Here is a 13,705-nt window from a genome sequence, read left to right as displayed (position 1 = left end):
TCGTAGACAGCATCAGATCCAGTCATTTCATTACATGGAGAGCATAATTAGTCCTATTTAACTTTATAGTATTCATTTTCTTAACTTCAAATGCCATTATATATTCTTTGCTGTATCACCCTTTATCAAATAATGTGCTTTTTAGTTAGATTACTTATTCTGCAGGTACTCCCATTCAACTCTTATGTGCTCCCCCATTATTTTTAAGCTACCCTGTATGTCTTGCCCACAATGTCAGACCCTATTTAGTGAAGCCAAAGCAATGCAGCTAAGGACACAGTTATCAAAGACAAAGTGTTTTTATTTAGAAATTCACAGTTTCTATTGGCACTACATCTCTGTAGTTACAGTTACTCCTGTTCCGAATAAAAAAAAAAAAATACTGTGCAGCTCTTCCTCAGATCATCTGGTGTATGTTTGGCGCCATCTAGTGGCCAATTTAACACGGGAGCATCTAGCCACTAGAGGGCGCCAGAGTGAAGAAAAGCATGGGGGAGAAGAAGCACTTGAACAAAGTCTAGTGTAGAAATCAAAACAACAAAAGGCATGAGGAGTATTCCAAAGTGCTGAGAGAGGGCCTGCATCACATACAGACACAGGTCTCTGACCACCGGATTATAGGACAGGTTAATCTCCAAATATTCTTCTTTTTCTTCCACACTGTTCAAAACAACATCCGTACGTACACAAAACACAAATTACACAAACATGTTATCATACGCATTCAAAAAAAGAAAAAAAAAAGTAGAAAGAGATCATGATAGAGATGCATAAAGAGCATTAATCCCCCCCACCTCCCCGAATGTGGAATAACTCTAAGAACCATTCTAATCTGTTCCCTTTAATACCCCCCAAATCAGGAATTCACATTTTTTATCCTTAGAGAGAGCTTACTGTTCTTTTCAGAGGAGAAAGGATGAGCGGATGAAATTGCGACACAATGACCAGTTGGCTAAAATCATGCTACGTTTAAACAGTTCGTCCAACAGAATAAAACTACAGTGAGAAGTAAAGTGGTCCAGTGAGTGCAGACATACATACACATACATATATTAATATACATGAGAGTGAAAGAGAGAGAACAGGAGAGATACAGCAGCAGGTACAATGCCAGTGAGGGTGAGGTGAGAAGAAAGCTTCATTTACACGGGCGTACATAGGAATGGGAGAGAGATACGTGTGTTGAAAGGAGGTATCACTCAATGAAAGCAGGCAAATTAGAAATGTGACAGACACTTGAACAAACACACAGTTAAGCAGAGCTCCAGTATTCTTTTTAAATTACTACCAATCAGACATGAACTCGTCAGAACAGACCCATCGACAGAAATGGAAAGATCTTCCTTTTCTTTTTAAACCTCAGACAGAAGCAGACGCACTTTCTTTAACCAATGTCTGACGTCTGGCTTCTAATATTAGAAAGAATGAAAAAATTAAAGGTAATTTGAAAGATAAAATGAAAACTGTTGATCTATGTAATGGAATCTGAGGAGGGTTTTGGCTGGCGCTCAGACTCCAGCTTTCTCTGTACTCGATAAAACAGAAATGTAATTAAAAAGGACAAAAACAAGAAAGCATTTTAGGGCATCTGTACCATTGCATATTCCATGGGTAGATTCTATGGAGACGTATGTGTGCAAAGTGTGCATTCTTCAATAAATATTGTGAACACACTACAGGGACACTGGAAGGGAACACCCTGCTTGACCAAGGATCTTGAACTCAGAACAGCCCAAGTCAAAAGTGACATTTAAATAAATAAATAGATAAATAAAACAGCAAACGCAGTGTCCACTGTAGAATCCCCATGGGTGGTGCGCCAGAGTGTGTGTTTCTGTGCATATATATATATATATATATATATATATATATATATATATGAAATACATGTATGTAGGTGTTTCAGACTGGCCATTTGGCATAAACAACTCCCTCCAATGTTGGCTCATGTAGTAAACAAAGAGTAAACAGTAAACATGTTTGAAAAAGCTGGAGTCAAAAGGCCATAAAAAGGGAATGAATCTGAATGACTTATGTTGTATGTGTTGTCTCTGCTGTTGAGTTCAGGCCCTGCCTGAACTTATGATGATGATAATGATCATCACCATCATCATCATGAATAATTGTCATGTCAAAACACGAGAGGAGTTTTAACAGGGTCCTGTCAGACACAATAGCGAAAAGAAACAAAAGAAATAGAAATGGATCTGTTCTTCATTCAGTTCTGCTCATTCAGTTCACTGGACTGAAGCATGGTAAAGTGCTGGACAGCCCTGGGCTACAATGATACTGAGTAAAACACTGGTCCCACCAAAAAAAACACCAGGAACAATGAAAGAGCTGGAGTTACACATACGCCCAAGCAGAACAGACAGAGGAAGAAGAGAAAGAGCATGTTAGTGAAAATAAACCTGTTTCTCAACTAGAAACACAAGAGAATGTAGCAAACACTGACCATATCTGAACAATACGAGAGTGAGAGTGGCAGTAGGAGGGGCCTGGCGGGGAAAGAGACAGCAGGCAGGGACCTGAGGCCTGTGGTAGTGTGTCAGAAAGAGAGGGAGGTTGGTCTTGATGGTCACTGCTGTCCTCCATGGAACCTCCCTTTCATCATCCTGGCCATGAGCAAGAACAAATGATATCTAGTGATGAAGTCATGTACTGGTCCACTTGACAAGAAAGGAGAGGGAAAGTACAACAAACAGAGAAACAAACAAAAACAGTCCCATTCATACTATTCAAAAGTTAGTCTTCTTTGTAACCCCCCCCGGAAATAAATTGTATTTCTCTCCAAAAATGAAAGAAAATGAAAAAGGACCCTTCACCTCTATCTGTGGACTGATCACCTCTTTGTGAGAGTTCAATAACGGACAAATAAAGGCACATAAAAGAGGAGAGGATCTCAGAATGAAAGGGAAAATACGTGGGGGGTGATTACTGTTGTCATGGAGTCCTTGTTCCACTCTGTGCTTGAACATATCTGGCAGAGTCTGGCTCTGTGAATGGTTAGATAGAGACAGAGAGACAGAGAGAGAGACAGAGAGAGAGACAGAGAGAGAGAGAGAGAGAACACTATAGAACAGGACTAAATCCACGCCTTCCTCCTTGTTGACGCAAAAAAAGAGGTGATGCAGCACAGGAGTGACGTGTCCCTTTGTCCATCTGTACAGGTGTGTGACTTAATTGTGTGATACAGTGCTGATGGAGGGGTGGTCTTTAAACTCAGACGCGGCCAGTCACAGCTGCAGTCACTCCGAACGCCCCCACGCCTAGTTCCTGTTTCCCCTTCATCAGCTCTTGTAGCGTTGGCATGACACCCGTTGCCACGGGAATGGGGGTATGTAGAAGCCCCGCCCCATATCGCCTATGTGGCTGAGGTGGCAGCTGCTGCTTTTGCTGCTGCTGTTCACCAATCTTGGAGCGCCGGCGCTTAAACGACCTTTTCTCCTCCCTGTTTTTGGCTGGCGGCACACTCGACGAAAGCTGACCGTTGCACTGCACGCTGCAGCAGGACTCATCCGATGCTGTGGACGAGGAAGAGGAGGAGGAGGAGGAGGTGGAGGAGGAGCCTTCAGAGCTGCCCTCAGACACACCATCTCTGGATGAGCAGGTGGACGTGTTGCCATCACAGGTCGATGGCAGGAAGTGTGGCACACTGACGCTGTCATTCTTAGGGCCGCCGTTAGCAATCATCTCTTCGGCAACGGAGGCCCTCAGAGTCTCTGCCTTCTCTCCACCTTTCGTTTTGCAGCGTTTCTTCTGCGAGCAGAATCACAGAAAGAAATAAAGAAAAGCAAATTCATTTGTGTGCAGTCAGAAAGCAGCTTATATAAAACCATCAACAGCCAGAGGAACCACCTTTATGCCGAGTGAGTGTGGAGAGGACGAATACACAACAAGTTTAAATTAAAATACACTATCTACAACACTTCAGCATGAATCACTTGACAATATGCATATAACCAACAATATTAAATGACTGTTCAACCAGGAATCAAATTTTCACATTTTTTCCCTTCGCCAAAACATATTAGCCATGACATCTTTGGTTATCTGAAGCTTGTTTCTTTAGTTTTTGACTGGAACTTTGAGGCTCACATAGCTGACAATTAATAGAGAGCTTAGCCACTAGTTCACATCAGACAAGCTGCATGCTTAAATCTTCACAAATTTTCTTCAAACCACACAGAGTAATTATATAACCTCAAATACAAAATATATATATAATCTCTCTTGCTTTTAGACAAATGTACAGACAAACTTCAGGTTTCAGGATGGCTGCTACTACTATTTTTACCTGTGACATACTTTTGTTCATGATCTAGATTAAATGTTTCCAACTCCAGTTCTGTGCTTTTCCTGCTCTGACATACCAGATTCATATCCTATATGCTACTGATAAACCCCTTCTTGAGCTAAATTATGTGTTAAAGCAAGGAAAACACAACTATGCAGTGCTGGGAGGGTGCTGGTCAAAGTAAATCCAGGTAGGATCCAAACATGCAACACATTAGCCCTCTAAACACCACAGCGACAGAAAATAGAATTACCAAAGCAACCTTAATCACAAACTATACCTGACTACTTGCCAGGACGGTAGATTATCAGGAAGTACAGTGACGTCTAGATTAGATTTTCAGATTATTTAGTTCAACAATTGAACTTTTTTTTTGTATTTTGTTCACAATTCTAGAAGCAGCAAAACTCTACCCTGAGTGTCTGCTTCTGCGGAAAAGTGACGCGAGTAAAGCATAACATTTGTGTGACACCTTTGCTTTTATGGTTGAGTGTTCAGTTTCTGTGGGAGGAAGAAGTTGTGGGAGTCTATTTTTGTAGTTGATTCAGAAATTAAAGAACTCAGTTGTTCATGCTGAGAACGTAAAGTCCTGTTTACTGGGAATTTCATAGCAAGTATGAGCACGTAAAATACTCTATAAGGGCCGCAGGCGTGAATTACACAAAGCCCAAACATTACAGAGAAAAGTAACCTGGTAATGTCCCAGATTTTAAGCGTAAAAAGGGCTGCTTTATGGTGGCTAAACAAGTGACTAAGGCTTGATAGGCTGATTGTCGTAAAGCTGTCATAGCTACAGCATTATTTGGCTATTTATATTTGTTTAATTAAAGGTGTAAACAGCCTTATAGTGTCAGAAACCAGGAGCAAACCTTTTTCCATATTACTTAATGTGGTTCGATGCAAGTATGTGATTATTTAAAGAACCAAACATGTCTTGGCTAATCAAATAATTTGGGGTAAGAGCAAAATTGTGCAAAATTGGTTTCTGGCAAAACCATCAATTTAAGCCAAAAAAGAAGATGAAGAAGAAAAAACACACATTACAACTGCACTAACACTGAATTACCAGAAATGGATGACACAAATGAGGGCCAGGACATAAAGGAAAAATAGAAGGAGAAGCTACTAGCAAGACCTAGCCCTGCTGAATAATGTGATCACACCGCCTTTTAAATTTTCACGGTTTTTAAACATCAGTCGGCAGAGAAGAGGTTCACTTCAGGCCAGTACGAAACACTAACAGCTGGGGCTGTGTTCCAAAACACTCACTATGCCCTATCCAGGTGCATACACTAAATAAAGCTACAGTGTGTTCAACATCACACCCTGCTCTCTTCTTGTGGTTCACTTGGCTATTTCTTAGTATGTAGTCTTAAATCAGGCCTTTGTTCCGTTTCATTTAAATTAACCCTCATTAGGATTCAATCAAACTAAGAGCTAAAAAAGTGGCCAAGTGAGTGGTTTGGAACTCAGCCCCTCGCCTCACTATGGTCATGTGCACACAGTAGCCCACCACGGCAGGCAAAACGAACACTGTACCTTTTTCTCTGGAGAAAACCTTAGAGGTTCTACAATGTACAAGTCATCAGGACCTACTAAAGAGGGGAGAGAGGGGGCCAGGTTAAAGGAATGGTATGGCAACCATGAATACATACAAGCATGAGCGCACTTGCAAGTAGTAAAACATTCTCAATGTAAAAACAAACAGCAAGAAAACACAGAACTAGGTAATTAACATACTGCCTATGGAAAACATGGCAGAGTTAGAGGGAGATTTTGAGGCTTGTGGAAATGCGTACGTTTTAAAAAGGTACTGTTACTGTTGCGCAGTTGTTACTACTTGCAAACGTTTGAATATGAGCCAGCCAAAAGCTTTAAAAAACAAAAATACAAATCCTTTGCTTCATGAACATAAACTGGTAGTGACAAGCTCGCAAACCCCAAGGGCACACACACACACAAACACACACACACCAGAGCACTCTCAACACACAGCAAAGTGTGAGTAATCATAAAGAAAAGGAGAGAGAAAGATGGTCTGGTGGTATGTTTGACATTAAAAGTTGTGTTCAATGTGCCCTGGCTACTTATTAACATCTCATTTGTTCTGTGGCTCTATAAAGCAGACAGTGAGGGAGGCACATCTGCCTCTGATGTCAACAGAACCGTTTGATCATGCTCTTATGGAATGGGGCAAAGCCATATGACAGTCTCACTGCAAAATGACTGGGCCAACATAGAGATCTATTCTGCACTGAGACCTAAGAAGCTGGTTCATCTGCAGAGCGCACAAAAATGGAAGCACACAATATATATACACACATATATATCACGTATCACTGTGTTAGTAGATACTGATGTTGCACTGATAATTATGAAGGAACATGGTGTGAATCAACTGACTGGAGATATGTGACATGGAAGGACCTGGGTGGCATGATGTATGTTAGAGTGAGAGAGAGATCCTTGACTTTTGGTTACAGGATTCTTCATGAAGACTCTTACCTTCTGAGGTAGGCAGCTGAAAAGACTTGGAGCGCATGAGAGGGCATGAAACTCTCCGCTTCAAACTCATATCATCATATGATGAGAAACACCTGAGAAAGAGAGCAAAGGAAAGGTAAAGTTAAAGGAAAGAAAGGAAAAATGAATACAAAGAAAAACGGAAGGAGGAATTAATGAAGAGAAAAAATATATTAAGAGAAAGAAAGAAGTGTGGAAAAAAGGAAAGAGAACAAAGAAGGATTAATGGAGAGAAAGAATGAGAAAAAATGAGAAAGAAAGAAAGAAAGAAAGAAAAAGAAAGAAAGAAGTGAAAAAAGGAAAAGAAGAGAAGAAAAAAATGGAAAAAAGAATGAATGAAGAGAAAAAAGGAGAAGAAAAAGGTCAAACAGGTCACTGCTTGAGTGTAAGGAGGATGACTGTAAGAAAGATGATGGTAAATTGCTTTCTCCCTGTGTGAGAGTGCAGGTGTAATGTAATATATTGTAATCTGGATGCTGTACCTCTTGGGGCTGGGGTAGTGGTTGCTCACAGGGATGGCTGAGCTTCGGTTGTGATTAGAGGAGCTGCGGCAGCACTGCGTACACAGCAGCAAGCCCAGAGCCAGACACAACACCAGAGACACCACCAGGTAACTCTGTCTGTCTGACACCTGCAACACAATTACACTTATATACATGTCCTTTAATAACAGCTTTGTCATGTGTAAACTAATAATGCCAAACGGAGTAAGCATGAGCTGAGGAAGGTTTAGTGATGTACAGTACTGTGAAAAAGTCAGGTATCACCTTGTATTTACTGAATACCCAGACTGGTGGAAAAATGGCTAATAAGTACAATGTTCCTTTTCCACACCTCTCAAGTTCAATCTTAGAAGTTGGTTGCATTTTCTGCTTTTCACAATCCAAGTAATTCCCAACACATGCAATGGTATTGAGGTCTGGACTCTGCAGTGGTCAGTCCACTGTCCTGAGAACACCGCAGCTTCTTTATCCCGCTCCTTCTTTTCCTTTGACTTTTTGTCTTACTTATCGCTGTTGTCAGAAGAAAACCTTTCATTTATCCAAAATGGTGACTTTACAGGAGAAGGAAAAACCTACTTACTTTTAATGTAAGTCAATGGAACCAGACTTTCCAAGTAATTTTGGGCTGTTTCTTATGGTCCATTCATCATGAAATTACACACAATGTAAAGGGCAACAGATATTTTCATATTATGTCAAAACCTGAAAAACGTCAACAATAGAGATACCAGGTTTTCTTCCGACAACAGCGTTAAGCAAGTGGATTATCATATATCTAATATGTCCTGAAGAATGAATAACTTGTTCTTAATGGGCATTTTGGCTGGAAATGAAGCAAGTGAAGAGTGGTCTCTGACTTTTGCCCTGTAATGTCTATGTATATGAATGTGTGTACATACTTCTTTCTGTAACTGGCTCACAGTAGCAGACAGGTTAAGCATGAGCTTGGTGACGTTCTCCAGCTGGCTCTGTAACATCTGGATGGAATCTGTTTGTTTCTGATCCTGCGAGAGAGTATACACACACACACACACACACACACACACACACACACAATTGTCTTAATCTGATAGCACAGCTGTATACAACTTTTTATCATTTGAGCGGTCAGTATGTATCCGTATACGTATGTAGTGCTAATGACCTGTTCTTCTGCGATCCTGGAGGTGTTCTGCAGTTTAATGATGGTCTTATTGAAGGCCCTCTGCATCTCCTCCATCTGCTTACGGTACCTGAGTGACAGCAATAAAGGCCAGTCAAACACAAATGATAAATACAGCCAGCGGGTCATACATTAAAGACAAACATGTCACAGTATAAATCTTTCTATGATGAGAGAGACCATGTTTATGTATAAAGGAGAATGTAATGTGTGCTGTGCTGCAGCATACTTTATATGTGCACGAATGAAGCATCCATTTAAGGATCCATGACTCTGTAAGAGCTTCTCTCTAAGAAATGCATTCTGCACTGATAATGAAGGTGCATAAGGCAGGAGGTTTTTATTTGTTTGACCATATAAATGAGAATATGTGTGTTATGCTGTTGTTACATGCTCATATAAAAATATGGTGTAAGGTATATTTGTTTAACCATGACTCAGTAAAGAGGGCAGTGTGATTTCAGCTGGTTTTTTGTGACTAAAATATTGAGGATCACAGACTAAATGACCAGGGTTCACACACCGCACACCTTGTAAGTTGTTGGTGAACTGACCCAAAGATATAAATTTGCACAAACTTGCATGCACACCCACTTTGCCGTTACTAGGAGACGCAGATAGCCAAACAAACTGGGAGGTAGGGCTGTCACAATCATGAAACTTTAGCTGATGATTAACTGTCATGTAAATAACCCCTAATGATATAATATATAATCGTCTTTTCTTGCTCAGTGTTGGCAAGTATAAAAATACAGACCTAAAATGGCCAACTGGCTGATTAGCTTACTGACCAGCTATATTTACTCCGTATTTTTCAGAGAGTGAAAATAACAATAAATAAATAAATAAATAAATAAATAAATAAATAAACGGCCAGCTACATAGCTAACAACTAATCATTACTCAGTGCAGTCCTCTACAGTTTTGTTTTCACAGTTAGTTTTTGTCCTCATTAGCCTCATGACATCTCAAGGAATGCATTCACTGCTTTCTTTCATTTACATTTATTTGTCTCAACCAAGTACACCCAACTCATATTTTGTTTGTTGAAGCTTCACATTATTGTGAAATCTAATGACTGTGGAAAATGAGCATAGACAGCACAAATAACTGCGATCATCTCAAGTAATTGTGATTTGTCGATTCTGTAATAATTGTGACAGACCTACTCGGAGGTATAGCAGCTTACTGCTGCTGTTGATTTTGAAGCAGTTTGCTCTTACAAGGTTAAGAAAAAAAACAGGTAAAACACTTTTAGGTGAGGGTCAAGGAGGTGAAACGTGATCAGTGTATGGCAATTTTAGGTTTATGTTAATTGACTCAACATAAACTCAATTAATTAAAAAGCTCCATTACATGTGTGAATACGTGTTTGCTATTTTTCTTTATTTACTTGTTGTATTTATCCTTTTCAAGCTTTCAGTTTTCACTGGCTGCTGGAGGAATCATTTTATGTGCACTGAAAATGAAACATGCATACCTCTGGCTGAGCTCCTCCAGGTATCTGCTGCTGAGGGACATGTTCATCTCTAAGGCCTTGATCCTGTTGTTGAGTCTCATGAAGACAGACTCTTTCTGGTTGGAGCCGTGCACCGGGTTGCCATTGCCGTTGCTGTGGCTCAGCTCAGACAAGTTCTGGGGCTCGGCATAAAAGTCTGTAGCCGTCCGCTGTGCACCACTCTGGCTGGCCGGCACACTGAGGAGGATGTCCTCCACCTCCTCCTCTTGGGGAGTGAGGGGAGGGGCCTCGGCGGCCTCAGTTTTATGTTGGAGATCCTCAGGCAACGCAGATCGGTTTGGATCTGCAGCCTCAGGGGTGGCTGTAGGGAGTTCAGTTGGAGGGGGGATTTCAGCAGGCCGGGTGTGCGTGGGGAGGGGCTGGAGCGGCTGCTCTTTGGTTTGCGTGGGGAGTTCTACTCTGTTTGTTACGTAGCTGAGGAGATCAGAGGTGGGAGTAAGCATGGAGATGGTGGAGCTGGGGCTGAGGGAGCTGCTGCTGCTCTCTGGGACGTGTTCCAGGTGCTGGGGTCTGGAATCCTGAGGCTCACCTGTAAGGGGCGGAGTCTCCGGGACATCCTGGGTGGGGGTGGGTCTTGAAAGTGAAGTGTCTGAGAAGCTATGAGGGGGGATGGGGGAGGTGTGGCTGGGCTCCAGCAAGATGCTATCAGGTGACAGTTCCACACTGGGCTCCAGCTGTTCCGGCACATGAGGGGGAGCTGGGACTGTATCAGTTGGAGCAATCTTCTCATCCTGAGGGGACTGAGTGGGCTGCTCTGCCTCTGGAAGCTTCTCAGAAGATGGTGAAGAAGTTTGGGTTGGAGTGGGGACAGTGGGGGATGTGTGCGTTTGAGCGTGTGCACTGGCACGCGTGTTCCGGTCCCGACGCAGACGCTGGAGGGCCAAAGCGGCCGAGCAGTAGAGGTGCAGGTGCTCTTGGAGGCTGGCCAGGCAGGACAAGGTCTTGAGATGGCTGCAGTAAAAGATGCTTTCTTTCTCCCATGCTTCCTCCTCATGCCTCCTCTCCTCCTCCTCCCGCTCCTCCTCCTCCAGCAGGGTCACAGTGGGCGGGGTCGGCTCCTCCTCCTCATCTTCAATGAGGATAACAATGCGGCTCTCCTCAGTGGGAGACTCAGGGACTGATTCAGAATCCTCCTTTACCAGAGTGGGGTCCAGCACTGGAGTGTGCAGCCTGGAAACACAAGGAGAACAGAAAAAATGTTCAGCGTTTGTTTTTTTATTTATTATTTTTTTATTAAAAGATTGAACTTAAACTTGCACTTCTTTACTTGCTAGCATGAATTAGGGAAGTGTGTGATTATTTGCATACACAAATATCCAATACATAAAAATACATTTTACACATTACATATTAATGTAAACAGCAATAGCTAAGCAGAGCTATTTGTAAAAGATTTCAAACAGAAAGATGACATTTTTAAAATTAGGTCAACTGTTACATCACATGAGCTTAAAACAAAGATAAATCTCTAAAATCAACCAAATTATCAGGTAGAGGCTGTTAGCAACATGCAATAAATTAATGGTAAACCTCCCAGGCTTTTAGTTTTCATTCATAACCATATTAAATAATTTCACAGTCAGATATTTATATACTGTTCTTTTAAAATAAAGATATCCAAGTAGCAAAAATGATTATAATGTCTACTGCTGGTATGACTACAAATATACTGTAATGTTTGATTTTCACAGTTTCTTTTTTGTTAACCCCTTAAATGGCCAGGGTCTTAAGTTTTATTATATACTTCTATAACCAGTATGCACACTGAAGTAGTTACTGAATAATAAGCACTCGTATGTAACAAACCTGGCATTTTAAGGGGTTAAGTAAGAAAAATGTGTGCAAAGCTTTCACTAACATAAAGCAGGTATTTATTATTACCTCGAATAAAGTTTGCAAGTTCATCAAAGTGTCTTTTTTGGGGTGAAGAATAGGTTTTGCATAAATAACAACTGGGCAGATTTCTTTTCAGAACTACTGTTAAAAGCATATATTGAAATTTTTTTGCTACCAAGGTGGTTAAACATTTACATGGTTTGAGCCCTGATGAGTTCTGATATCACACAAAATACATGATATGGCATTTTTTCCAAAATAGTACTTTTAGAAATTGTTACTTTAGTTTTGCAATTTTACAAGGAAAAGCAGCTATTTAAAGGACACATCACGAAAAAACAAATTTCTTTTGTTTTCTTTAAACAAAAGTGTAGTATTTATGTACCACTGTTAGTTTTAAGACATGCAATTCACTCCTCAGCCAATACAGTTCATATATGGAAAATGCAAAAACAGCCTGTTCTGAATTCACTGTTTACTGTGATGTCGCAAGAACAAACTCATTAGCATACATCCGCCTATTCAGCCTACAGCAGTTTAGTTCTGCCTATTAACGCTTTTTGAATTAGGCACAATACAGGACAGTCAGTCAGAACAGAACTCATTTATATAGATCATTCTTAAAGGCACAGTAGCAAAAACAGCCTGTTTAATTTTAAGGGAAAAGGAAAGGTTAGAATTGTTCACGGAAAAAATGAATTAGGACAGTTTTTAATACAAAAACCACACAAATGGTATGTGGACCTCAAGGGGCAAAATAACATACAAGAAAAATTTTGGATATGGATCCTTTACGGCAAATTAAAAAAGAAGACATGCTCATTTAATAGCATGTTGCAAAAATAGGTATCTTCAAACTTTTGACAGACGATGAACCTTCGCATCTAAAAGAAACAGTAGGAAGTTGACTTTATTTTTAAAGTTGTGGCTAATGGGTTGGCATGGAATGTGAGCAAACAGTACAAACCAGTTTGAGCTAGAAAAGGACTGTACCTGAGGGCTGAATATTGAGCAAGCGGTAACACTGAATGAAAAGGAGTATGTGTGTGTGTGTGTACAACATACATTGCTTGTTGCTCTATGGGGGTGGGTGTTGGTGCGACTAGGGTCTCTGTTGACACTCCTGTGACGTTTTCCGTCCCTGAAGATGTATTCCCTACAAGGAGGCAAACACAATGTCTATTATACATGAGGAGAGGAAAAAGACCACTTAGACAAAAGGAAGAGTAATGTAATAAAAAGAGGGGGAAATGGAAAAGACAGCCGCCTGCAGCGCCTAAGCTGAGATGAAGAACAGAGAAAGGAGAGAGAGCGAGAGCAAGAGAGCGAGAGAGAGAGAGAGACGTGCGTCAGAGGCACAACCCACAGCTGAGTTTAGCCAAACCCCCACACCCCCCTCAGCTAAACTCAACTCTCCCTCACACAAAGACTCTCACTGTTTATCAAGAAAAAGTACCCTCCACTAGCCAATAACCCCCTCTCACACACTCTACCTCAACTAAAACTCAGACACTAACTGTACCTAAATGTATGAAAACAGTGCAAGAGGACTGTGACTAAGAAAACTTGTGGTCGTTCTTCTTTGATACTGACGCAAATGTAGGACAGCAAAGATGAAGCTTTCAAACATGCTTTGTAGGGCTGCATGATACAGACATAAACTGCAATAAATTTCAATAAAGCTGTTGAAACAATTGACGATGATTAAAATACGTCTGCGTGTGAAACAAGTACAGACCTTTTTCCTCTGTAATTAACCAGAAATGTTGTTCTAAAAACTAGAGCTACATGATACATTTCATTTTTTATTGTGATAGAAAATTCCACAATTAACACTTTGTTAAAACTATGATGACAGAACAGAT

The 13,705-nt window shown here is 40.9% G+C and overlaps 1 protein-coding gene across 8 annotated transcripts in view; it reads right to left on the bottom strand.

Moving 5' to 3' along the window:
- Nucleotides 1-283: 283 nt before the first annotated feature.
- suco (SUN domain containing ossification factor) overlaps nt 284-13,705 on the bottom strand; it is a 67,473-nt gene continuing 54,051 nt past the window's right edge. For 5 of the 8 annotated variants that reach the window (XM_036581566.1, XM_036581570.1, XM_036581571.1 and 2 more), the window contains 8 exons: nt 12,906-12,996; nt 9,966-11,174; nt 8,468-8,555; nt 8,223-8,327; nt 7,303-7,451; nt 6,803-6,894; nt 5,837-5,892; nt 284-3,759 (listed from right to left, as the gene is read on the bottom strand). In XM_036581566.1, coding sequence (XP_036437459.1) covers nt 3,223-3,759; nt 5,837-5,892; nt 6,803-6,894; nt 7,303-7,451; nt 8,223-8,327; nt 8,468-8,555; nt 9,966-11,174; nt 12,906-12,996 — 2,327 coding nt within the window. In that variant the 3' untranslated portion in view covers nt 284-3,222. The remainder of the gene's footprint in view (nt 3,760-5,836; nt 5,893-6,802; nt 6,895-7,302; nt 7,452-8,222; nt 8,328-8,467; nt 8,556-9,965; nt 11,175-12,905; nt 12,997-13,705) is intronic. The other 3 variants (XM_036581567.1, XM_036581573.1, XM_036581569.1) reach the window with 2 other exon arrangements.

Source organism: Colossoma macropomum, unplaced genomic scaffold (assembly GCF_904425465.1).
Source record: "Colossoma macropomum unplaced genomic scaffold, Colossoma_macropomum, whole genome shotgun sequence".
Lineage (NCBI taxonomy): Eukaryota > Metazoa > Chordata > Actinopteri > Characiformes > Serrasalmidae > Colossoma > Colossoma macropomum.
The sequence above is the reverse complement of the archived record's forward strand: the minus strand, read 5'-3'. Positions and strand labels throughout refer to the sequence as shown.